Source organism: Lepus europaeus, chromosome 7 (assembly GCF_033115175.1).
Source record: "Lepus europaeus isolate LE1 chromosome 7, mLepTim1.pri, whole genome shotgun sequence".
Classification (NCBI taxonomy): domain Eukaryota; kingdom Metazoa; phylum Chordata; class Mammalia; order Lagomorpha; family Leporidae; genus Lepus; species Lepus europaeus.
This window is the reverse complement of record NC_084833.1, coordinates 28,602,622-28,627,984: the sequence shown is the minus strand read 5'-3', so window position 1 is coordinate 28,627,984 and position 25,363 is coordinate 28,602,622. Positions and strand designations below refer to the sequence as shown.

The 25,363-nt window shown below is 42.8% G+C and overlaps 1 protein-coding gene across 1 annotated transcript; it reads left to right on the top strand.

The window, feature by feature from the left end:
- The first annotated feature begins 20,527 nt into the window (after positions 1–20,527).
- Positions 20,528–23,656, top strand: RAG1 (recombination activating 1). The gene has a single exon (XM_062198035.1). It carries the CDS (start codon positions 20,528–20,530, stop codon positions 23,654–23,656), a length of 3,129 nt encoding a protein of 1,042 aa, XP_062054019.1.
- Positions 23,657–25,363: the final 1,707 nt, after the last annotated feature.

Below are 25,363 nucleotides of genomic sequence, written 5' to 3'. Positions count from 1 at the left end.
TTTCAATTTTATTTATTTATTTTCATGTTTTTGAAAGGCAGAGAGCCAGACGGACAGATCTTCCATCTTCCGGATTACTCTCCGAATGCTTGCAATAGCCGGGACTGAGCTATGCTCAAACCAGGAGCCTGGAACTCAATCTGAATGTCCCACATGAGTAGCAGGGAGTCAGGTAATTTAGCCATCATCTTCTGCCTTTCGGGGTGTGCAGGAAGCTGGATCAGGAGTGGAGTAGCCAGAACTTGAACCAGGCACTCTAATTTGGGATATGGGCATCTGAAGTGGCATCTTAACTTTTGTGCCAAATGTGTGCCCCAATGAAATGATTTTAGAAAGGATAGAAGAAAATTATAGGCTCATACCCACTAAAATTGGGCAAATATTAACACTGGATTGCATTGACTTTTTTTTTTCTTTTTGACAGGCAGAGTGGACAGTGAGAGAGAGACAGAGAGAAAGGTCTTCCTTTTTACCGTTGGTTCACCCTCCAATGGCCGCTGTGGCCAGCGCATCGCGCTGATCTGAAGCCAGGAGCCAGGTGCTTCTCCTGGTCTCCCATGCATTGACTTTTTAAAAAAGATTTATTTGGTTTAAAGACACAGTGATACACACACACATACACACACAGAGAGAGCTCTTTCAACCACTGGTTCACTCCCCAAATGACTACAACAGCCAGGTCTGGGCCAGGCTGAAGATAGGAGCCAGGGACTCCAGCCTGGTCTCCCACAGGGGTGGCAAGGACTTGAGCACTTGGGCCATCTTCCACTGCCTTTCCAGGGGGCATTAACAGGGGGCTGCATCAGAAGCAGAGTAACTGGGGCTCCAACCAACACTGTGATATGGGATGCAGGTGTCACAAGTGGCAGCTTGACCCACTACACCCCTGCATTGCATTTCTAACACTCTTTTAATCCTTTCCTTCTAGGATGAAGAAAGAATCTTCTTGGTAGGCCTTCTGGTACTTTTGTTTATGTAGTCCTCTCTACTTTCCTAACAGAGAGAGCATTTTCCCTACCATGCTGCTTTTCTGCTAAAAGCATGTGATATCATATGTAAGTCCTCCTTTAAATAATTTAAGGTGAATCCCTTTACAGACAGTTATACAATACTCATGCCATAGGTGGTGTTTGGGCAAGGGAAAAATTGTGAAGGCGGCACACAGAGTGAAACTAAGGAGATGCTGGCAGAGTTCGATGTCTACCACCACTCCCTCCTTTTTGTTTCTGTACAGGAAGAAACAGTAGCCTCCTTTGGAAAAAAAAAAAAAAAACCTTCACTGAGACGCTGAGTTGAGATAGTTGGGATAATTGGGATAGTTGACAAGTGGCATCTGTGACGATGAGATGCCCAAGGAGAGGCTGCCCTCGAGTCTCAGTGGCCCTTGACAGTGCACGACCTGCAGAGAAGGTTTTCTCATCCAGCCAGGCTTTGGATGGTCCCCAGAAAGCAAAAGAAGAGCAGTGCATGAAGAAACTGGGAGTGTGAGCTCCATGGCCCTGCTCCCCAGGAAACATGGGATAGCATCCCCACAGCTCTGCCGTGGGATGACAGTGGAGCTTGCTGTCAGTGGCTGTGGAACTTGGTGTCTTAAATCACTTTGTGAATTTTTTCCTTTTAATCAATCAGACAAGTATTGTTACATGTGTTATACACTTCCAATATTGGAAAAAAAATATTTTGTCTCTATATACAACTCACATATGAAAGAACTACAAATCTCACTCAATTAAATAATTTCCTTATTTTCAGCAACCAGCTGCCTCTGTTTGGAATTCCATTCAACTTAAAGGTGGAACAATTAGCCTAGTCAGGGCTTAGTCTTCTTTTCTATTTCTGGTTAATTCAGTCACTCCTAAATCTCCATCCTCCACCACCTTTCTACCTTGGTACATTTCTGATAGCAAACTCACTAGTGGGAGAGCATGAGTAATTCATTCTTGATGGCAGAAAGCCCTATCTTTCAGAACTGTTACACTGAAGATTAAGTTTCTAGCACATGAATCCAGCCTGGTCTCCCACAGGGGTAGCAGGGACTTGAGCACTTGGACCATCTTCCACTGCCTTTCCAGGGAGCATTAGCAGTGGGCTGCATCAGAAGCAGAGTAGGTGGGGCTCCAACCAACAGTGGGGCTGGGGCACAGGGTCTTTTGTGGGGGGACACTCAGCAGCATCTCTCTCTTGTTTGGCCTCTCTCCTTTCCTTTCTCTTTTCTTCCTACCTTCTTCTCAACCCTTAGGAATGGTTATCACTTGTGGGAATGAGATGACCTACTTCTTGTTCCAAACTTATTTATTTATGGGCTACACTAAATTCAGAAAGTGCAGACTAGGACAAATCAAAACATTCTATTTTGGATTTATTTTCTGGACCATGAGTTTCAATAGACTATCTGAGGGTGTTATAAACACTTGTATATAGGTTTGTGTGGACACAGTTTTTATTTCTTTGGATAAATGCTCAGGAGTACAATCCTTGGATTTTATAGTAGCTGCATAATAAGTGTTTTCCAACTTAATAGATTTTAAGAGGAATAGCTTGAAATATTTAGGGGAATTGTGAAACTAGCACAGAGAATTTTCATATACCCCATACTTAATTTCCTCTGTTAACATCCTACTTCCAAATGAGCCACTGGCCACAATTGATGGATCAGTAAACTTCCTTTGGGTAGCCTCTTAGGGTAAATACAGTAAGCCGAACAACATTGCCCAGAGATTCAATCCTAATCCTTGGAAACTGTAAATATTATTTCTGTGGCAGAGGTTCTGAATATGTGATTAAGGTAAGGATTTTGTGATAGGAGATTATCCTGAATAACCCAGCTCGACCTTGAGCACAATTACGTGTATGGAGAGAGGGTTGATATTTAGTGCAGTGGCTGAGACATTGCATGGGATATTAACTTCCTTTATTAGAGTGCCTGGGTTGGAGTACCACCTCCTCTTCTGATCTAGCTTCCTGCTAATGCACACCCTGGAAGACAGCCATGATAGTTCAAATACTTGAATTCCTGCCACATATGTAAGATACCTGAGTGAGTTCTTGGCTTCTGGTTTGGGCCTGGCCCATCTCTTGTGTTGTGGGCATTTGGATAGTGACTCAGAGGATAGAAGATCTGTCCCTATGCCTGCCTTTCAGATACAAATGGAACTGAAAAAAGAGCTTCTTAAATCATAGGGAGGAGGATTATTAACACAGACAGGCAAGAGGAAGGCAGTGTGACCATCGAGACACAGATTGGAGTGATGTGGTCATTCTGATGGAATGCAAGACGTGTAACTCTAGAGGCTGGAGAAAGTAAGGAACTAATTCTGCTCTGGAACCTTCCAAAATTCAAAAGATCCCAGTGGATTCTAGGAGTTTCCTCCCATGGGGCTGGCACTGTGGCATAGTGGGTAAAGCTGCTGCCTGCAGTGCTGGCATCCCATATAGTCACTGGTTTGAGTCCTGACTGCTCCACAGTGGAAGATGGTCCAAGTCCTTGGGCCCTTACATCTGCATAGGAGACCTGAAAGAAGCTCCTGGCTCCTGACTTTGGATCAGCCCAGCTCTGTCCATTGCAGCCATTTGGGGAGGGAACCAGCAACTGGAAGACCTCTCTCTCTCTCTCTCTCTCTCTCTCTCTCTCTCTCTCTCTTTGGGGAGGGAACCAGCAAATGGAAGACAGTGATGTACCCACTTTAGTGACAGGAAAGCAGCAGTTGTGGGGTCAACAACTCCCTTTCTTTGGTGCATGTATGTGTATATCAGAAGGCTTTTCAGACTCCAATTTTCTACATTCCATTAATTACTACTTTAGTTTGAAAGGTTTCCACGACAAAGTAGCATAAGATAGATTAAACAAGAAAAAATTATTTTCTCACAATTCTAGAAGCTCGAAGTCTGAGATCAAGATGTCGCTGGGGTTGGTTTCTTCTGAGGTCTCCCTCTGCTTTTTCTCTCTTCACCTGATTTTCCTCTGTGTGTGTGTCTGTGTCCTAATCTCTCCTTATAAGTATCTTAGTCATATTGGATTAAGGCTCACTCTGACAACTTCATTTTAACTTAATTATCTCTGTGTAGACCTTATCTCCTGAGACAGTCCCATTCTGAGGTGTGGGTGTTAGAAATTCACCATATGAATTTTGGAGAGGGAGACACAATTCAACCCATGGCAATGATCAATAATTTTATTTTGGTTAGCACATTATTTTTTTAAAAAAATTATTTAAGGTATGCCAATTACATGTATTTCATGTATACAGATTTAGGAACATAATGTTGCATCTTATCCTACCCTCACTTCCGCCCATACTCCCACTCTTCCTTCTACTTCCTCTCCTAATCCCTCTCTCAATTTTTACAATGTTCTACTTTCAATTTACTTTATATTCATGAAACTAACCTTACACTAAGCAATGAGTTCAACAAATAGTATGAAGAGAAAAAAAAAACACTGTTCCTCAACAGTACAGACAAGGGCTATAAACACTGATCAAAGCTCAAAATGTCAATTTCACTCTTACACAATACATTTTTGGTACTTTATTAGTTACCACAGATTAGGGAAAACATATATTATTTGTCTTTTTTGGACTGGTTTATTTCATTAAGCATAATGGTTTCCAGTTCCATCCATTTTGTTACAAACGACATTGTGCTGCAATGAACGTATGGGTACAGATAATTCTTTCATCTGCTAATTTCATTGTTTCGGTAAATTCCCAGGAGTGGGATTGCTGGGTCATATGGAAGATCTATTTTCAGATTTCTGAGGTATCTCCATACTGTCTTCCACAATTGCTGTACCAGTTTACATTCCTACGAGTAGTGAATTAAGGTACCTTTTCCCCCACATCCTCACCAGCATTTATTGCTGTTGAGTTCTGTATGAGAGCCATTCTAACTTGGGTAAGGTGAAACCTCATTGTGGTTTTGATTTGCAAATCCCTGACAGCTAGTGATCTTTCATGTGTCTGTTGGCCATTTGAATTTCCTCTTTTTGTTCAAGACCTTTATGCATTTCTTAACTGGATTGTTTGTTTCATTGTTGTTGAGTTTCTTTGGATATTAATCCTTTATCAGTTTGGGGGCTGGTGCTATGGCATAGCAGGTAAGACTGCCACCTGCAGTGCTGGCATGCCACATGGGCACTGGTTTGATTCTTGGCTGCTCCATTTCCAATCCAGCTCTCTGCTATGGCCTGAGAAAGAAGTACAAGATGGTCCAAGTCCTTGAGCCCCTGCACCCGCATGGGAGACTTGGAAGAAGCTCTTGGCTCCTGGCTTTGGATCAGTACAGCTCCGGCCATTGCAGCCATTTGGGGAGTGAGTCAGCAGATAGAAGACCTCTCTCTATTTCTCTCTGCTTCTGCTTCTCTGTAACTCTGCCTTTCAAATAAAAATAAATAAATAAATCCTTTATCAGTTTCATATTTTGTAACTATTTTCTCCTATTTTGTTGGTTGCCTCTTAACTTCGCTGAGTGTTTCTTTTGCAGCGCAGAAGCTTCTCAGCTTGATGCCATCCCATTTGTCTTTTTTGGCTTTGATTGCCTGTGCTTCTGGCATCTTTTCCAAGAAGTCTTTTACTGTGACAATGTGTTTCAGAGTTTCCCCAATATTCTCCCCTAATAATTTGATAGTATCAAGTCATAGATTTAGATCCTTAAGGCAGGTGTCTTACTTCATACTTCTGCATGTAGAGATCCAATTTTCCCAGCACCATTTGTGAAGAGACTGTCCTTTCTCCAGGGATTGATTTTAGTTCTTTTGTCAAAGATTAGTTGGTTGTAGATGTGTGGATTGATTTCTGGAGTTTCTATTCTGTTCTGTTAACTCATAGCCTGCAAGTAATTTTATAAAATATTTAAAATATTTTTTGCATGAAATTATGTTTCATGGTATGGAATTTTCCATGTATGGCATTATGTCATTGATCAAAATATATTGAAATTTGGAAAATTTTGGATTGCTGTTTTTATATTAGTGATGCTTAACTTGTACTACTGGAAATCAAGATACATATTTTCCCCTTTCCTATAATGACAATGGCTTGCAGATGGCAACCTTCTGACTATATCATCAACTGGCATTTCATCTGTACATGTATACCCTTGGTGCTTTATCTGCATTTGGAGGTGTATTATTTGAATGGGAAGAATATCCAAGGAAAATTTTATAAGATAATCATTTAAATCATATAAACTATTTTTTGAAAAACTTGTTAAAGTGATCATTTTTGCACAAAATAATCAAAAGTTGATCTTACCTTTCTGTTTCTCTTAAGCATCACTCATCATAAGTTGATATAGAATATAGTTTTCAATTAAATTTTATTAAAAACTTAGCAATTGTTCTCATTTGATAGAAAATAAATATCATAATAAGTATCAATAGAAACATTTTAATTAAATTCAGTTAAAGCTCTATTTTTCAAAATATTACTTTTTTCCTACCAAAACATCATTGTGAAACTTTGAGAGCAGGAATCTGTAGAGCTTGGGGCACTTGCCCAGTATGGTGTTTTATCAAAACATCTATTATTGTCCTATAATTAGGCTCAGGTCTTTACATTCACTCTAGTCCTGAGAAAGCTCATCCCCCCAGCCTGAAGACTAGCTCTGAGAAATTTAGGTCAAGTTCATTCCACATGAAATTGAAATTCTTTCATGGAAATGACACAGCTAAATATGGCAAGAGGCAAAGAAATGCCTTTCTATTGTTGGGTTTGAAATGGGACAGATATCTCTAAATCAGATTTGTTCAATAGAGTCTTATTTCCTGGCTATCACTTGTTAATTCCCCCAAATTCCCTCATGAAGACATTTTTCTTTCATCTTAATTTGAAGAATAATGCTAGGCATTTATTATACATATTCTGGATCCATTCAACAGTGAGCTGGAGTTCCATGTTGGACCCTTAACTTTGGTGGAAGATAGAGTTAACTAGGAGGCTGGGGTGTTCCTGGGAAAATTACTTTGACTTTATAGTGGGAAAGAGAACCTGTCATCTGTTGGTTTATTCCACAAATGCTCACAACAGCCAGAGCTGCACCAGGCTGAAGCCAGGAGCTGGGAACTCCATCTGGTCTCCCAACTGGGTGGTAGGGATTGAAGTACTTGAGCCATCACTGCAAGGGGCACATTAGCAAGAAGCTATAATGAGAATGGAGCCAGGACTTGGACCCAGGCATTCTGATATGGAGATGCCAGCTTCCCAAGTGGTGACTTAACTGCTGCATGAAACACCCATGCCAAGTTTGACGGTTTAAGCTTTTGGCACTGCTTCCTAATTTACAGGAATTGGGATGAGAATTCCTACAGAGGTAGTCAATGGATAGAGATTGGGATAAGAGAAGGAAAAAAGAGAAAAGAAACACACTCACGATTCCTTCTCAAATAGTTCACGGATTGACTTAACTTCTTGAGAATTTTTCTAATAGTTTCTTGTGATCCTTTAAGGATGTAGATTTTTGCCCACATGGTGGCAGTAGATGTTTAGAAAACAGCTCAAGTAATCTCAGCAAGGTGGCTGCGGTACTCCAGAATGCGTGGGGAATGAGCAATTAATAATGCATTAGCAAATTTACTAATAATGATAATTCACATTGAATTAATTAGAGAGCAATTTTAAAACTTGGAATGTGTCGGGGGGCAGAGAAACAGGCACCTGAACTTACTGTCTCTTCATGGCCAGAGCCGTATGACAGGTTTGCATGGTTACCCAAGGGTCTCATCTGGCAATGAACTGTTAAGATTCTGCTCCGTTGCCAACTTGAGTTTCATTTGGGCTAACGGAAGCAAGATGGCATAGGGGCTGGGAGAGGGGAGGGTGTTCCCTTTTTAGTGTAGTGGCAGGAACCTTGTCCTGGGAGCCAGGAGACCATGCTTAACGTGCCTTTCTGCTACCAATTCCCTCCTGTGACATTGAACAGGACACTTTACCTTTCAGGGGCTGTTTCTTGCCTGTAAGATGTATTCATTGGGCCAGATAACCTCCAAGTTCCTAACTCTGGCTTTGGATTTGGTGATGTTGGAAGACAAGAGTTTTGCTAGTTGGAGATCTCCAGAAACATGGTTATGTATGTAATCACAATGCCAGTAAACAGCATCTGCTGGATTATGATAAGAGCACAAAACACTGTGTTCGTACTCAGGCCATGGCTGCAGGAATAGCTTTTGATTGACATCAGCGACTAGAGCGCATTGCTTTCTGGGAAGAAACTGAATTTGAAAAGGTCTCTGAGGAGTGAGACAACCTGCTAAGCAGGGTGTAGGGCTTGGAGTGGGGGAGGGGTCAGGCAGCAGGGAACATGTGTGTGAAGGAGCCCAGTCGGTGAAGGGCCATGGGCTCTTCCAGGATGAACCACAGCTAATCACTCAGCTGGGAAGTCTGTGTCCATGGCTGGAACCTGGCAGTGAATCATTGAGGCTCCAGTTTGTTCTTTTCATTCTTTGCCTTCTTTAAATTTGATCAACACCTGTCAGCAGTGTTTTATTTTTAATTTGCAAATCTTGTAGTTGCTTTTCCTGTTTATAAAAGTATTATACAGCTGATGTAAAATTAAGCAGTACACAGACCTATGGTAAATAGAGGAAGAGAAAGGGAGAGAGAGAGAGATCCTGTTGTCAGCTCTGAGCTTTGTACTTCTGTTCGCCAAGAGCCAGATGCATATTCTTTGATGTGTCTATGGATATTTGACCAGGTAACTTCCCCAAGAAAAATTGAGAAGGTTTTCACTTACGAACTTTTGAGCACAGAGAAGTCTTACAACTTTGATTTGGGACTGAAGCATGACCAACTGACCCTGGTGTTATGGGCGAAGCAGTGGTGGTGAAGAGATGACCTCGGTTCTTTGTCTTTCATGGAAGAATTTCCAAGTGGACAAGCAAAGAGAAAAACAAGATGTCTTTAAAAGCAAGATTTATTTAAGTCAGAAACCTCTAGCCGGAGTGACCTGGGAAGGGGATTGCAAGAGAGGCAAAACCTGAAGGGACTGGTGATAATGGGGTTTTAAAGCACAATTTTGGAAAGAGGAAAAAAAAAAAAAAACCCTCCCATCAGTACAGGATGGGGACAAACCCTTCAAAAGGTCTGCAATCTTTTTACCCTGTCTGGCTTGCTCAAGATAAAACAAAAGAGCCATCAGAAGGGTGGGATACCTAATTTGTTTTACCTTAAACTGTGAGCTCAGAAAGGTGGAGTCACCACTCCCTTGCTAGTTCCTTGATAAGATTGCAAGTTCCTAAGGAGTGGGGCAGGCACTTTTGACCTTGCTGAAGATAACTTTTGGGGGAAGAAAGCATTTTGTGCCCTAAATTTCCACTGGGACCATACTGCCTGCCTATTAACCCATCTGACCCCTCACACTGGCCTTGGATTTTCAATGCTAAACCCAGGGAAGTCCGGGGCTGACCAGGTTCATTGCTGCTGTTAGTTTTACTCAATTTGAAAGTGGACCTAGAATACTGATGCCTGATACTTGGAAGTCAGGACTTTGTTCTAACTCTGGAGATGCTGCTGCTTTCTTTCTTCCCTCAAGGTGAAGCAAGGGCATCTGACTCTTTCCCTTTCTGTGAGTCCAGGGAGATGCATGGTTTTGAAGAGTTGGAAGAGGGATAAGAAGGCCCCTTCATCTGCGTAAGGCATGCTATGATGCCTCTCTCCCTGACTCCATGGTGGGAGGAGGTCATCAAGGTCATAGTGTCTGCTTCTTAGTGGCCTTGAACATGAAGATAGCATGAGCATCCTCTTTAGGAAGTGCTCAGTCTTCCCTTGCCAGTCTCACAATGCCTCCTCAAATAAGAACCTCAGGCAGAGACTCCCTCTCCTCAGGCACAAACACTGTGATGCTCTCCCAGCCTCCTCTCCCTTCCGATGTTACCCCAATTGTTCTGGCCCTTTCTTAGCTTATTAGAAACATGACTGCTGTGTGTTTGGACAGGCCCATGTACAGAACAGCAGGGATATAAAAGAAGCGTCTAACGAGGGCAGCACAGCACAGGGAAACCCTTGCACCTGTTCCATGGCAGTTTTTGCTGAGGATCCAGTGAGCAAGCTAATCCATCATATAGTAGCTGATCATACAGGTCCTTTGAAACGGAGACACTGCTGGGTGTACTGAAATTTATTCTTGAGTAATCCTCAGACTACCGTTAATGAAGTAGCTTTCATTCTTCTCCTTTTACAGGAGTAATAGTGGAATAATTAAGAACATGGGCTTTGGAATCCCACTCTACCTTTACTATGTAGTGACTGGGTGACCATGAACAAATTAAATTTGTCCATTGCTCTAAACTTCTGTTGCTTCTGTCTAGAGATATTAATAGCAAATGCATATAATTCTTGGGAGAATTAGATAATCTGTCATGTATTTAAAAACCTGGCCCACTGCTCTCAATAATGGGAGCTGATATGATTGATCTTAGGTTGTAGATGAGGAGATAAGCTCATAAAGCCTAGGTCATGTTCCAAGGGCTGGAATCGAAATTTAAATCCAGGTCTGTTGACTTCAACACTGTAGGAATTTTTAAACAGTGCGTTTTCAGTGAGCACCCACCTTCCCAAGAGCTGAGCAGGTAGAAGTGTTCTGGGACTGCCAGAATACCATTTCAAATCCATAGTAAAAAACTTATCCGGTTAATATTTGATGAGCCTCTACTAAGCATTAGGTACCATTCCAAATATTTTTCTGTAATTCTCCCTGTGTAGCCTCATGGACTCTTTCAAGGATTTAGTAAGAATATTTCTATGTTGTAGATGTGAAAGCCAAGGTGCAGAGCTGCAGAACCCTGGCAGAAGCCAGCACTTCTTCTGCAAGCCCTTTTCCAACCTAAGCATTCTTGGGGAGTGAGTGAGCCAGCAGCCAGGACTTCAGCATATACCAGTGCATTGTTGTACACTCAGATCCTCCAGCAAAGCTTCCTGAAGAGCCAGATGTCGGCTGGAGCTGAGGGCTCCTGGCCTGTGATTGGCTGCCATCCCCTGTGGTTAGCCCTCCATGGTGGGGGAGGCTGGGAGGGACAGTGCACACTGATAAATAACACAGCAGTCTGCTCTGAGGGACAAGAGAGCCAGGAGGGAGAAGAGATCACACTTTGCTTTCTCTCTGGTATGCAGCAATATCAACCAAATTGCAGACATCCCAACAACACTGTGGCCAGGCAGCCTGCTGAGCAAGGTAACTCTTGTACTTTTCATGCCTTAAGCCAAAATATTTATTACATTTTTATGTTTCTAATCAGACGTACTCGGGCTTTTTCCCTTGCAGGTGATGAGGGGGAGAAAGTTAGGGAAGCTGACATCAATTTGGCTTTTCTTTCCTTTTTTTAAAGATTTATTTATTTATTTGAAAGTCAGAGTTACACAGAAAGAGAAGGAAAAGCATGGGGCGGGGGGGAGGGAGTCTTACATCTGCTGGTTCACTCCCCAGATGGCCACAACTACTGGAGCTGCGCCGATCTGAAGCCAGGAGCCAGGAGCCTCCTCCGGGTCTCTCACACAGGCTTAGGGGCCCCAGGACTTGGGCCATCTTCCACTGCTTTCCCAGGCCATTGCAGAGAGCTGGATTGGAGGTGGAGCTCGAACCAGTGCCCACATGGAATGCTGGGACTGCAGGAGGCGGCCTTACCCACTACACCACAGTGTTGGCCCCAATTTGGTTTTTCTTCCTAGTGTATGAAAATTAAAAAAGGAGTAAGAGACCAAGATCTGAGACACCAAAGATTCATAGAAAAGATGCAAAATTTCTGAATTGCCGTTAGTGAATTCTGTTGGCAGAGGAAGGGTGTAAGCAAATCTGCAAAAGGCCAGTTGTGAGACTCTTGGAAAGAAATTCCACTGGTCCTGTCAAGAAAGGTAATTGAGAGGAAACGAATTCTAGGGTAGAAAGAAATGCACAGTTTCCCTGGTACTGCCAAATATCACCAGGCATTTCCTGAACTTGTTGGACTAAATAGGAGATCAGTGTTTCTTCAAATATGTCCTGTGGGGTACTCATCACTGGGATGCTTGTTTAAAAATATACTTTCCAGACTCCATCCTGGGCAAACTATCAATCTCTCTGGTACCTGATAATCTGCATTTCTTTTTTTTTTTTTAAAGATTTATTTTATTTATTTGAAAGACTGAGTTACAAAGAGAGGCAGAGAGAGACAGAGAGAGAGAGAGAGAGAGAGAGAGAGAGGTCTTCCATCCGCTGGTTCACTCCCCAGATGGCCACAATGGCTGGAGCTGGGCCAATCCAAAGCCGGGAGCCAGGAGCTTCTTCCGGGGATCCCACATGGGTGCAGGGGCCCAAGGACTTGGGCCATCTTCCACTGCTTTCCCAGGCCACAGCAGAGAGCTGGATAGGAAGTGGAGTAGCCGGGACTAGAACCGGATGGGATGTTGGCACTGCAGGTGGCGGCTTTACCCACTACGCCACAGCGCCGGCCCCCAATGATCTGCATTTCTTAATGAAATGATCTCCCTAGTGATTCTGATTCATGTTAATTTTAAGAATTCCCACAGTAAAGGCCCTCGTTTGAAGTTCTGTTCTTGAGCCAGGCTTCCGGAGCAGGGGTTGTGGCAGTACATTTCTCTTGATGACACAGTTCAAGCAAGAAGTTGTCTGGAGGAAGGACGAGAATCTTAGGGTCACTGGTCTGAGACTTATAGGAAGGCTTTGGATGCCGTCAGCCTTCTAATGGCAAATAGTAGACAATGTATCTGTGGGGTGAATGAATGCATGAATGAGAAGGACAGGTGCGACAGTGATCGTCCCCTTTCTACATGTTTACCAGAAGAGAAAGATAAACTAAGGATGGCAGTCAGACTTGAGACACAGTGGGGAGACTTGGGACCAAATCAATGATGTCAAGAGGGGAGATGGTGGGTTGAGTACCAGAAGGTGTGTGTGTGCAGGGGGGTGGCTAGAATGGGAAGGGGGCTGGTGCTGCCACAGTGGCCCAGCCTCCTGAAGTAACAAATGGGCACACTCAGCACCAACGTCAGCTTCTGCCTCCTCCAAACCACTGCAGACAGATTGTTAGAAAGAACCTGTACCCTGTGGAGGGTGGGACCCCTGTGGCAGTGTTGGCAATTTGGAGATGGCAGTGTCTGATGGGTTGAGGGCTTGCCCAGCATGAGCCCCTCAGCCTTTCAGATTCTGAGGCTGATCTACTGCTGAGACCTTTTGTCACAGGAGAGGAGAGCAAACATTTGCCAGGCTTCTCAGTGTCAAAAAATGACTACACGGTAACTCTCTCGAAATCTTAACTTCATGCTGTGTACAGGTCCATGTCCGAGTTCCTTTTCTATGTGTTTACCAGAAAACAAAGAACACTCAAAGATGCTGATTTGAGAGTGAGCCAGGTCTCGAATTTTTGAACTAGTTAGCCAGGTCTCGAATTTTTGTACTAGAAATTTAGAAAAAATGTGGAAGAGCAACTATGGGCACATATAAACCCAATTTTTTTTTTTTTTTTTTGTAAGGGAAAGGGTTTATCGGGGAACACCCTACAGACTGGAGTGAAGGCGCGGCGAAGGAAAAAGAGAAGGAGACTGTAAGAGAGACAGAGAGGAGGGAGAAGAGAGGCGAAGAAGGGAGAAGCCAAGAGAGGCCAAGAGAGCACGTGTTCAGGAACAGGCCCTTTTAAAACTTTGCCTGATGGAGGGCAGGGAAGCAGGAGTAGCGAATCCCATTAGGATGGGGGTGGAGCCTGGCTCAGGTAGCTGGGCTGTGTGGCCACCTGGCTAAAACTGTGCCAGTTTCCTAACATTCCCCCCTTTTGTTTTTTATAAAGCAGGATTTGTATGGGGTTACATTAGTTCCAAAAGTCCAGGAGGGGTAGAGGGACGATGATCTGTCTTTAGAGCTACTTCCTGCTGACATGGGGTGACGAGGTACTCTTTGCTGGCATGGGGCGATGTCTCAGGCCGCTGTCTCCTGGGTGGGGAGCCGAGTATATTCCTGTAGCAGCATTTGGTTGACCGCCTGGTTGATGAAGGCCTTCGTTTGTTCCATTATAACTTGCTGTAAACACTGTAGTATAAAAGACAGGGTTGAGAATAGTAACCAATGATCCTAAGAGTAGCATTAACCATTTCATAGAGGAGAGGAAATGGGGGGTCTCTGGACCCTTGTGGGGACAGTTTGATGGATGTGGCTTAAAGCTGGTCCCAGCCAAGACTGGGAAAAAATGCCACTTAGCTTTTGCAGGTAGCTGGGCTTGTCTGTAGAGAAATTCTGAACAATCATACAACATTAAGTGGGGGAGAGGGCCATCAGTACACACAGGTTGGGAGTAGAGCCATTGGTGGTAGAGTAGAGGCCATGGTTACAAAGGAATGAGGCCCAAGTGGGCTAGATACAGAGGACACAGGTGCTAAGCTACAAATAAGTTTTCTGATTGAGAGGCAAATAGAACCTGACAGAAGGGGCTTGATAATAATCAGGTGGGCTTTAAAGCGTTGTAAATTATGAGGCTCAGACTCATCTACCTCTTCATATAGCCTACATCCTAAGGGAGGTGTGAACCTCCTAGGGGAAGGCACCCTGTTGACTTCCATTACCTAGCTGGCCTGGGGGGAGAGCTGGCCAGGTAAAGGCAAGGGGCAACTCCAACAGGAAATATACAGTTCTTCCTGCAGTGTTACTGACCCTATTTGGCCATCTCCTCAGCAGCAGTGGTCACCTTGGAAGCTGGGCTGAGTGAAGGGCTTTTCAGCTTAGAGCCAATAAGATCTGTGGCTCTGACCTGGGCGTCCTTCGACTCCAGGGCAGGTCCATTTCCAGTGATCCAACTCTTGGCAGAGCTGCCAGGGCTCTTCACAAGCTGACTTCTGCTGAAGCCCAGGCTTGCCACATTGAAAGCCACTGCAGTGGACTGGCCTGTTGGGTTTCCTTGAGGGCAGATCACTGTGCAGAGCTACATTTAATAGGCCTGCCACCTATCTCTACTTTTCTGATGCCTAGCTTTATTTTTCTCCTGATTTTTGTTAAAGCAGACCAGAGGAAGCAAGTCAAGGGAGTGCTCAAGTCCCACCTCTAATCTTCGGTGGCCTAAACTAGAAGTCTATAGTCACAGGCATGTTCTGTAGTAGTTTATGTTGAGGCAGACAATGCCCGTTAGGAAAACTATATTTTCACTTTAAAACTTTCTTTCCCTTTGGTCTGAAAGGGAGGTTTTTTCTACTTACTGTTTACTTCGCTGGTGGCAAAGTAAATCTAGCTATGAAATTATACTTTAATAAACCCAGTGTTTAAAATGGTTTTCTATGAAATGAATTGGTCAAAAATTTCACATTTGCTGTGAAAAATTCAAATGACACAAAAATGAGTGAAATTTTTTAAAAATGAAAGAGATCCCTTACCAGTGTCAATTCTATTTTCTGGAGATAAAGTGCTTTTAAGGTTTTGGTGCAGATCCTTACAGATCCAAGTATAGTTTCGTGCATACAGGATAGGAGTATGTGTGCACAAAGGGTCCTACTCTGCTTGCTGTTCTACTCTCTGCTTTTTCATGTGGACATCTTTACATATCATTGATGCATTACAAATTGCAGCTAGATATCAATGTCAATTGAAAAATTTAATAGTCTGTGTTATTTCCATTGTCTGTCAGCTTATCTTATAATGCCTTTTTGGTGATTAGATTGTTTCCTATTTGTCCAAAGTAACAAACAATCTTTTAAACAAATCTCTTTCTCTGTATTCATATAAATATCACTGTACACCAGTGGGGATGTTTTTACAAAATAACCATGGAATGATTTTCTAAAAGGAGATTTATTGCACCAAAGATAATGTATTTAAACTTTTAAAAAGATGTTGCTAAATTGTCCACTAGACATTTTATACCAATTTATATTCCATGCCTTCTTTCATGCTGAGTGATATCAATAGTTTTAATCTTTACTAATCAGATAGATAAAAAATATGCCACTAGATCTGGTTCTTAAAAGTCATATCTTCTTTGAAAAGTAATGGGTATTTATTTTGAAGAGTGAACACCACAGGTATTGATAAAAAATCTAAACTTATATACCTCTGCAGACAACACCCTTGGCATCTTGGAGTATATTCCCTTTAAACACAAGAAGAATAAAGAATTCTTCCCATGTCTTTCTTGTTTACAGTTTGGATAAACATTTAGCAGTTGAGTTGGGAAAGAATATAATGAATCCATTTGATTTGAATGTCAATAGCTGATAATTGCTTGGTGATGACACTTTCTCATGGCAATATTTCAATGTATTTTGGCAAAATATTTCAGGCCACTGAGCATCAGGGGAGGAATGTGTAAGGAGAGGAGATAGTTCTAGGTGTCTTGTCAACATGCCTTGTGTTTTACTTACTCAACATAAATATTTATATTTTAGTTGGTGAGCTCCAGAGATAGTCCTATACTTTTTTTTTTAAAAAAGATTTTATTTATTTATTCAAGAGGTAGAATTACAGGTAGTGAGAGGGAGAGACAGAGAGAGAGGTCTTCGTTCCATTGGTTCACTTCCCCAATGGCTGCAACGGCCGGAGCTGTGCCAATCTGAAGCCAGGAGCCAAGAGCTTCTTCCTGGTCTCCCATGTGGGTGCGGGGGCCCAAACACTTGGACCATCTTCTACTGATTTCCAGGACCACAGCAGAGGGCTAGACTGGAAGAAGAGCAGCCGGGACTAGAACCTGCGCCCATATGGGTTGCCGGCGCCGCAGGTGGAGGATTAATCTACTGCATCAGGGCGCCTGCCCCCTCTTTTTTTTTTTTTTTAAATCAGGAACTACTCAAAATTTTATCTTGGAATGCCAAAGAATAAGTGCATTAGAAAAAGGCTGGGAAGTGAAACAGTTAAGTAATTAAAAGGCATTTGGGACTGAGTTCAAGGCTTAGGGCAGAAAAGACAGGGAAAGTCCTAGCACCAGCCTGAGCAGAGAATTAAGGAACATAATCAAGTTGCAAGCATCTTTGATGGTTTTGTTGGGCTGCAGTTGAAATAGTTTTGAAACTTTTGAGACCTTTGAAATGGTTTGGAGTTGTGTAACTCTCTCTCTCTCTCTTTTTTTTTTTTTTAAGATTTTACTTATTTATGTATTTGAAAGACAGAGTTACAGAGAGGTAGAGGCAGAGAGAGAGGTCTTCCATCCGCTGGTTCACTCTCCAATTGGCCGCAATGGCTGGAGCTGTGCCAGGAGCTCCTTCTGGGTCTTTCGGGTGCAGGGGCCCAAGCACTTTGGCCATCTTCCACTGCTCTGCCAGGCCATAGCAGAGAGCTGGATCAGAAGTGGAGCAGCCGGGACTAGAACCGGCACCCATATGGGATGCCGGCACTGCAGGTGGCAGCTTTACCTGCTATGCCACAGCGCTGGCCCTTTAACTCTTGTACAGTCCTGCTCATGGAATAATGTTAAGCATTTCTCTTTTAACCAAGACTTGGAAATTTGCTTTTCATTTTTATAAAAAACAAACAAACAAAAAACCCCACAAACCTCAGTCTAATGAATAATGCATGCAAGATAGAACAAATTTCCCTTGTTTACAGGGACAACCTGAAAAGAAATTTTGCTGATGGTGGTCCCTATTGCTGCTATCACCTTCCTCTTTGCTGCCTCCACTGCCCCAATCCCATCAGTGGTCAGAGTGTGTTCATCTGAATATTTTTCTCCATGACTGAAAAAAAAAATCATCAATTTGGTTAATTAATTGAGAGAATAATATATGCTGCATGATATAATTGGAGATTCCAAATAGGTATCCCAGGCAAAATTGACAGATATAGATAGATGATAAGTTGAAAATACAGCTGCTATTTTCCCAATTATATGTACTAAAGGATTTTTGGCAAGATTAGACTAATTGGGTCCAGTGAGTATCAGATTGCATTGTCAGACTTTTTTCTACATCACTACTGATGCCCACATTACAACCCAGATCAGTAGGGTTCCCTGGCATTTGCAGGTGTTTTTTTGTTTTTGTTTTTGTTTTTGTTTTTTTTTTACCAGAAGAAAGGTGCTCCTCTTACCTCTTCTTATTACAAATGCTCTCAATTAATGACTCTTGAACAGCAGTGATTCTCAGGATGGCATGTGTGGGTTCTAACTGCAACCACTTGAATTTTTCATCTTAAAAGTCCTTCAGAGTCTTGGCCCAGGCATGCTGTGGTTTGTTGCAGGTTTAGAGCTCAGTACTTTCTGCTTCTCATGTAGACACAGCCTTACAATTTACAGCAGCATTCACTAATTAGAATTGTAAGCATAATTACTATCCATGATACTTATTATTAGTTTGCATCCAGAAAGCTCAAAATTCACTTTATCCTTTCTAGTAAAGAGTAATTAGTTTCTTTGAGTTTGTAGCTCTATCATTCTTTTTTTTTTATTAAACTTTTATTTAATGAATATAAATTTCCAAAGTATAGCTTATGGGTTACAATGGCTTCCCCCCTCCCATAACTTCCCTCCCGCCCGCAACCCTCCCCCCTCCCGCTCCCTTTCCCCTTCCATTCATGTAAAGATTCATTTTCAATTCTCTTTGTATACAGAAGATCAGTTTAGTATATATTAGGTAAAGATTTCAACATTTTGCCCATATAGCAACATCAAGTGAAAAAACTACCATTGGATTACTAATTATAGCATTAAATAGCAATGTACAGCACATTAAAGACAGAGATCCTACATAATTTTTTTTTTCAAAATAATTAATTTTCTATGCTATTTCCATTTTAACACCAGGTTGTTCTAGTACTATTGGTTGAACTCAGTAATTAACACACAATTATTCTCAGGTGTTTAAATTTTAACTGAAAAGTGATCCCTGTTAAATCTAAGAGTGGAAAAAGAGAGGGAGGAGATGAACAATTAGGAACATGCTCAATCGGACTGGCCGCAAATGGTGGAGTTAGAAATGTGCAGGGGATTCCAACACAATTCCATCAAGATGGCATGTACCAATGCCATCTCACTAGTCCAAGTGATCAATTTCAGCTCACAATTGATAGCTCTGATAGGTCTAAGAGTCAAAGAGATCACACAAACAAGACAAGTATCTGCTAATACTAACTGATAGAATCAAAAAGGGAGAGAAAGATCCAACATGGGAAGTGGGATACACAGCAGACTCATAGGATGGCAGATGTCCTAAACAACACTCCGGCCTCAGAATCAGCCCTCAAGGCATTCAGATCTGGCTGAAGAGCCCATGAGAGTATAGCAGGCATGGAAAGCCAAGATATCATGGAAAAAAAAAAAAAAAGACCTAAATGAATGATCTCTGTGAGTGAGATCCCAGTGGAAAGAACGGGGCCATCAAAGAAGGAGGTACCCTTCTCCGAAGGGAGGAGAGAACCTCCACTTTGACTATGACCCTATCGGAATAAGATCAAAGTCAGCGAACTCTAAAGGCTTCCATAGCCCTGGCAACTCATGACTAGAGCCTAGGGAGATTACTGACGCCATGAACAGGAGTGTCAAATTGTTAAGTCAGCAACAGGAGTCACTGTGTACTTACACCCCATGCGGGATCTGTCCCTAATGTGTCGTCTAAAGCCAAGTGATGCTATGACTGGTACTGAAACAGTATTTTTATACTTTGCGTTTCTGTGTGGGCGCAGACTGATGAGGTCTTTGCTAATTATATACTGAAGTGATCTTCTGTATATAAAGAGAATTGGAAATGAAAAAAAAAAAAGCTCTATCATTCTTTTATGTTTCATTTGGAAGAAAGAAACAACCAAGCTCCCAGAAGTCTTACTTTAAAAAGCTAGAAATATAGTGCCATGGGGCAGGCGCTGTGGCACAGTGGGTTAATGCCCTGGCCTGAAGTGCCAGCATCCCCTATGGGCACCAGTTCAAGACCCGGCTGCTCCACTTCCTGTCCAGCTCTCTGCTGTGGCCTGGGAAAGCAGTAGAAGGTGGCCCAAGTCCTTGGGACCCTGCACCCACGTGGGAGACTGGGAAGAAGCTCCTGGCTCCTGGCTTCAGATCGGCACAGCTCTGGCTGTTGCGGCCATCTGGGGAGTGAACCATAGGATGGAAGACCTCTCTCTCTACCTCTGCCTCTCCTCTCTCTGTGTAACTCTGACTTTCAAATAAATAAATAAACCTTTATAAAAAGAAGAAATAGTGTCCAGCTAGTGCTATAAGGCTAACACAGTATGGAAAAGCCTGCTTTCTTTTGGTTTCTGTAGCCAGTTTATCATTGCCTTTGCTCAGTGTACTAGGAGACTTAGGGACACAAAGATGAATCACTGGAAGGTTCTGTCTTCCAAAGAGGTTTGTGAAGAGAGTAAGACTTCACATATATTCTTTAATATCTATCTGTGTATATATAAACCTACAGAATACCTGTACATGTGATATAAGTGATCATAAGAACTGTCAGAATAGGGAATGTTCTATGATCAGTAAGTAATGTAGTATATTTAAATAGGAGATTTAATAAGTACACCTTGGAAAGAATTTATTAATGAATACTTGAATGCATTAATTTTTATCCAAGATACATCCATGGGATACTGAAATTTTTCCTAACCTTACTCGTTTCCTTTGTACCCAGGTAATTCAGCCAACATGGCTATGTCTTTGCCACCAACCCTGGGACTCAGTTCTGCCCCAGATGAAATTCAGCATCCACATATTAAATTTTCAGAATGGAAATTTAAGCTATTCAGGGTGCGATCTTTTGAAAAGACCACTGAAGAAGATCAAAAGGAGAAGGATTCCTCTGAGGGGAAGCCCTCTCTTGAGCAATCTCCAGCAGTCCTCGACAAAGCAAGCGGTCAGAAGCCAGAAGTGGCTCCACCAGCATTCAAGGTGCACCCTAAGTTTTCAAAGAAATTCCATGATAATGGGAAAGCGAGAGACAAAGCAATCCACCAAGCCAACCTTCGACATCTTTGCCGCATCTGTGGGAATTCTTTTAAAACTGATGAACACAACAGGAGGTACCCTGTCCATGGGCCTGTGGACAGTAAAACCCAAGGCCTTTTACGAAAGAAGGAGAAGAAAGCCACTTCCTGGCCAGACCTCATTGCCAAGGTTTTCCGGATTGATGTGAAGACAGATATTGACTCGGTCCACCCCACTGAGTTCTGCCATAACTGCTGGTGTATCATGCACAGGAAGTTTAGCGGTGCTCCGTGTGAGGTCTACTTCCCAAGGAACGCAACCATGGAGTGGCACCCCCATGCACCATCCTGTGACATCTGCTACACTGCCCGTCGGGGTCTCAAGAGGAGGAACCATCAGCCAAATGTGCAGCTTAGCAAAAAACTCAAAACTGTGCTTGACCAAGCGAGACAAGCCCATCAGCGCAAGAGAAGGGCTCAGGCAAGGATCACCAGCAAGGAGGTCATGAAGAAGATTGCCAACTGCAGTAAGATACATCTTAGTACCAAGCTCCTTGCAGTGGACTTCCCGGTGCACTTTGTGAAATCTATCTCCTGCCAGATTTGTGAGCACATTCTGGCTGATCCTGTGGAGACCAGCTGTAAGCATGTGTTTTGTAGGATCTGCATTCTGAGGTGCCTCAAAGTCATGGGCAGCTATTGCCCTTCTTGTCAATATCCATGCTTCCCTACTGACCTGGAGAGTCCAGTGAAATCCTTTCTGTGTATCTTGAACTCCTTGATAGTGAAATGTTCAGCACCAGAGTGCAATGAGGAGGTCAGCTTGGAAAAATACAATCACCACGTTTCAACTCACAAAGAATCAAAAGATACGTTTGTGCATATTAATAAAGGGGGCCGGCCCCGTCAGCATCTCCTATCGCTGACCCGGAGAGCTCAGAAGCACCGGCTGAGGGAGCTGAAGTTACAAGTCAAGGCTTTTGCTGACAAAGAAGAAGGTGGAGATGTGAAGTCTGTGTGCCTGACCTTGTTCCTTCTGGCCCTGCGGGCAAGGAATGAGCACAGACAAGCTGATGAGCTGGAGGCCATCATGCAGGGTCGGGGATCTGGCCTGCAGCCAGCTGTTTGCTTGGCCATCCGTGTCAACACCTTCCTCAGCTGCAGTCAGTACCACAAGATGTACAGGACTGTGAAAGCCATCACAGGGAGGCAGATTTTTCAGCCCTTGCATGCCCTTCGGAATGCTGAGAAAGTCCTTCTGCCAGGCTACCACCCCTTTGAGTGGCAGCCGCCTCTGAAGAATGTGTCTTCCAGCACTGATGTTGGCATTATCGATGGACTGTCAGGACTCTCCTCCTCTGTGGACGACTACCCGGTGGACACTATTGCAAAGAGGTTCCGCTATGATTCGGCATTGGTGTCGGCTTTGATGGACATGGAAGAAGACATCTTGGAAGGCATGAGGTCCCAAGACCTTGATGACTACTTGAATGGCCCATTCACCGTGGTGGTGAAGGAGTCTTGTGATGGAATGGGAGACGTGAGTGAGAAGCATGGGAGTGGGCCAGCAGTTCCAGAGAAGGCAGTTCGCTTTTCATTCACAGTCATGAAAATCACCATAGCACACGGCTCACAGAATGTGAAAGTGTTTGAGGAAGCCAAACCTAACTCTGAACTGTGCTGCAAGCCTTTGTGCCTTATGCTGGCAGATGAGTCTGACCATGAGACCCTGACTGCCATCCTGAGCCCTCTGATTGCTGAGAGGGAGGCCATGAAGAGCAGTGAATTAATGCTTGAGATGGGAGGCATTCTCAGGACTTTCAAGTTCATCTTTAGGGGCACTGGATATGATGAAAAACTTGTCCGGGAAGTGGAAGGCCTTGAGGCTTCTGGCTCAGTCTATATTTGTACTCTTTGCGATGCTACCCGCTTGGAAGCCTCTCAAAATCTTGTCTTCCACTCCATAACCAGAAGCCATGCTGAGAATCTGGAACGCTATGAGGTCTGGCGTTCCAACCCCTACCACGAGTCTGTGGAAGAACTGCGGGATCGGGTGAAAGGGGTCTCAGCCAAGCCTTTCATTGAGACAGTCCCTTCCATCGATGCGCTCCACTGTGACATTGGCAATGCAGCTGAGTTCTACAAGATTTTCCAGCTAGAGATAGGGGAGGTGTATAAGAATCCCAGTGCTTCCAAGGAGGAAAGGAAAAGATGGCAGGCCACACTGGACAAGCATCTTAGGAAGAAGATGAACCTGAAACCAATCATGAGGATGAATGGCAACTTTGCCAGGAAGCTCATGACCATGGAGACCGTGGAGGCAGTTTGTGAGTTAATTCCTTCCAGGGAGAGGCATGAAGCTCTCAGGGAGCTGATGGAACTTTACCTGAAGATGAAACCCGTATGGCGCTCATCATGTCCAGCTAAAGAGTGCCCAGAATCCCTCTGCCAGTACAGTTTCAATTCACAGCGTTTCGCTGAGCTTCTCTCTACCAAGTTCAAGTATAGATATGAGGGCAAAATCACCAATTATTTTCACAAAACCCTGGCGCACGTGCCTGAAATTATTGAGCGGGATGGCTCTATTGGGGCATGGGCAAGTGAGGGAAATGAGTCAGGCAACAAACTGTTCCGGCGCTTCCGGAAAATGAATGCCAGGCAGTCCAAGTGCTATGAAATGGAAGATGTACTAAAACACCATTGGCTGTACACCTCCAAATACCTCCAGAAGTTTATGAATGCTCACAATGCAGTTAAAAACTCTGGGTTTACCATGAACTCACAAGCGAGCTTAGAAGACCCATTGGGCATAGAGGACTCTCTGGAGAGCCAATATTCAATGGAATTTTAAAGAGAGTTCAACCACTTATGAGTTGGTTTTTACAATTTTCTTTCGGGTTACATTGAGACCTTCTCCTAGCACCCTTCACTACTGTGTGAGGGGCTTTGCCACCCAAGAGGTGGTAGGTTGGAGAGAGAGGTCAAGATGCTGAAACCATGCCAGGAATGGTTAATGATGAGCTGGTTGCTTGGGCTGTTTAGTGAGTTCAGAAAAGCAAAAGGAGATATCAGTTATTTGAAAGCTCACTAACTCAGAGCAGGAGTAGCTGCAGGGGACCAGAGATGAACAAAGATATGTGTGCATGCATGACTGAGTGACATGAAAATCAAAGTCAAGGTTGTCAAACAGCCAGTGAAGCCAGGAAAGGAATTTGTCTTGTGATTTTCATTTTCTTTGCTTGACTTATACATTCTGTATTGTGATGTTGTATGTATTTTTGTTCCATTTTTGTAGGACTCTTTTTTTTTTTTATAAATTTTTGACATATGCTGGCTTATTCTACAAGGCTTAAAAGAGCTTTTTATGATTTTTCTAATAATATCTTACATTTGTATGGCATGAAAACTTTTACAAAGTTCTCTCAACACATTTTCTCACTTGGTACATTTGTGTAGAAAAATATCCTACACCAAGAAAATTTTTGGAAAAATCAGTCCTTTTCAAGGTTTAAATGATATCTCTGTTGTGACCTTCAGGGCGTAAAAGGACTTTTCTCTTACGGATTTTTTTTTTTTCAATAATGAAGTTAGAAGAATATACCGGTTAGCCACAGCTAGCTATTAAATCTTCTGATAATACTTGTCATGTTTACTTAGTTATTGATAGTAAAGTATGATTTTTTTTAATTTTTGCTTTTTAATTTCAAGTAATTTAGAATCTCCAAATTCTTTCCCATACAATCTCAAGGCCACAGAGGCTTTTAAAAATCTGAAATTCTTTTTTTAAAATCTGAATTTGTTCACTGTTTATAAACAAATTGAAGAGATTTTTCTCTACGTGGAACCTGGGCTGATTTTACTAAACTCAGGTTTCATAGAGTCCGCCCCCTGCCATGTGTTGTTCTTTCAATTATGTTGTTTATTTTTTAGTATATTCAGATTTTGGTAGACTTTGTACTGTTTTCTTGCTAAGTTTGGATAGAGACTGCCCAAGGTACAGAAGAAGAGATGACATTTGTACAGAGGTGGTGCTATTTTTTTTGTTTGTTTTTTGGTTTTTGCTTGTTTTGGAGTGTTTTACACTCATTTAGCCTCTTTTTGCGTCACGATGACTCTATGGTGTAAGCATTGTTATTATCCCCATTTGAGGAAGAGGTAAAAGATTTTCCCAAAGTCACAGGGATAATAAAAACCTGATCTGGAATTTGAACCCTGGCTTTTGGGTCTCCAAATTCCATGTTCTTTCTACCAAAAAAGCTAATCACTATCTGTGTCTATATGGTTGTATCAGAACTTGTTTAGGATCCGTAATTAATAACTACCATTTCGTAATCTCGCGATTACATTTTTGGGGGGCAGGGGAGGAGTAGGTTTTGAAGTCATTTGTATGCTGTGGACTGTTGATAGAAGAAAGTAAAGTTAAAGCTCCAAACAGCCCCCCTAAACTTCTGGTGGCCCCAGTTATTTGGACACTATTCTATCTTTAGGAATTTGGGATATGACAGTTGCTGGCAATTTAGAGCAGGCATGGGATTCTATACGCCAGTGAGTCATAATG

What these genes read in the sequence shown, in the direction of transcription:
- RAG1 (XM_062198035.1), top strand. Translation starts at nt 20,528, where the DNA reads ATGGCTATGTCTTTGCCACCAACCCTGGGACTCAGTTCTGCCCCAGAT.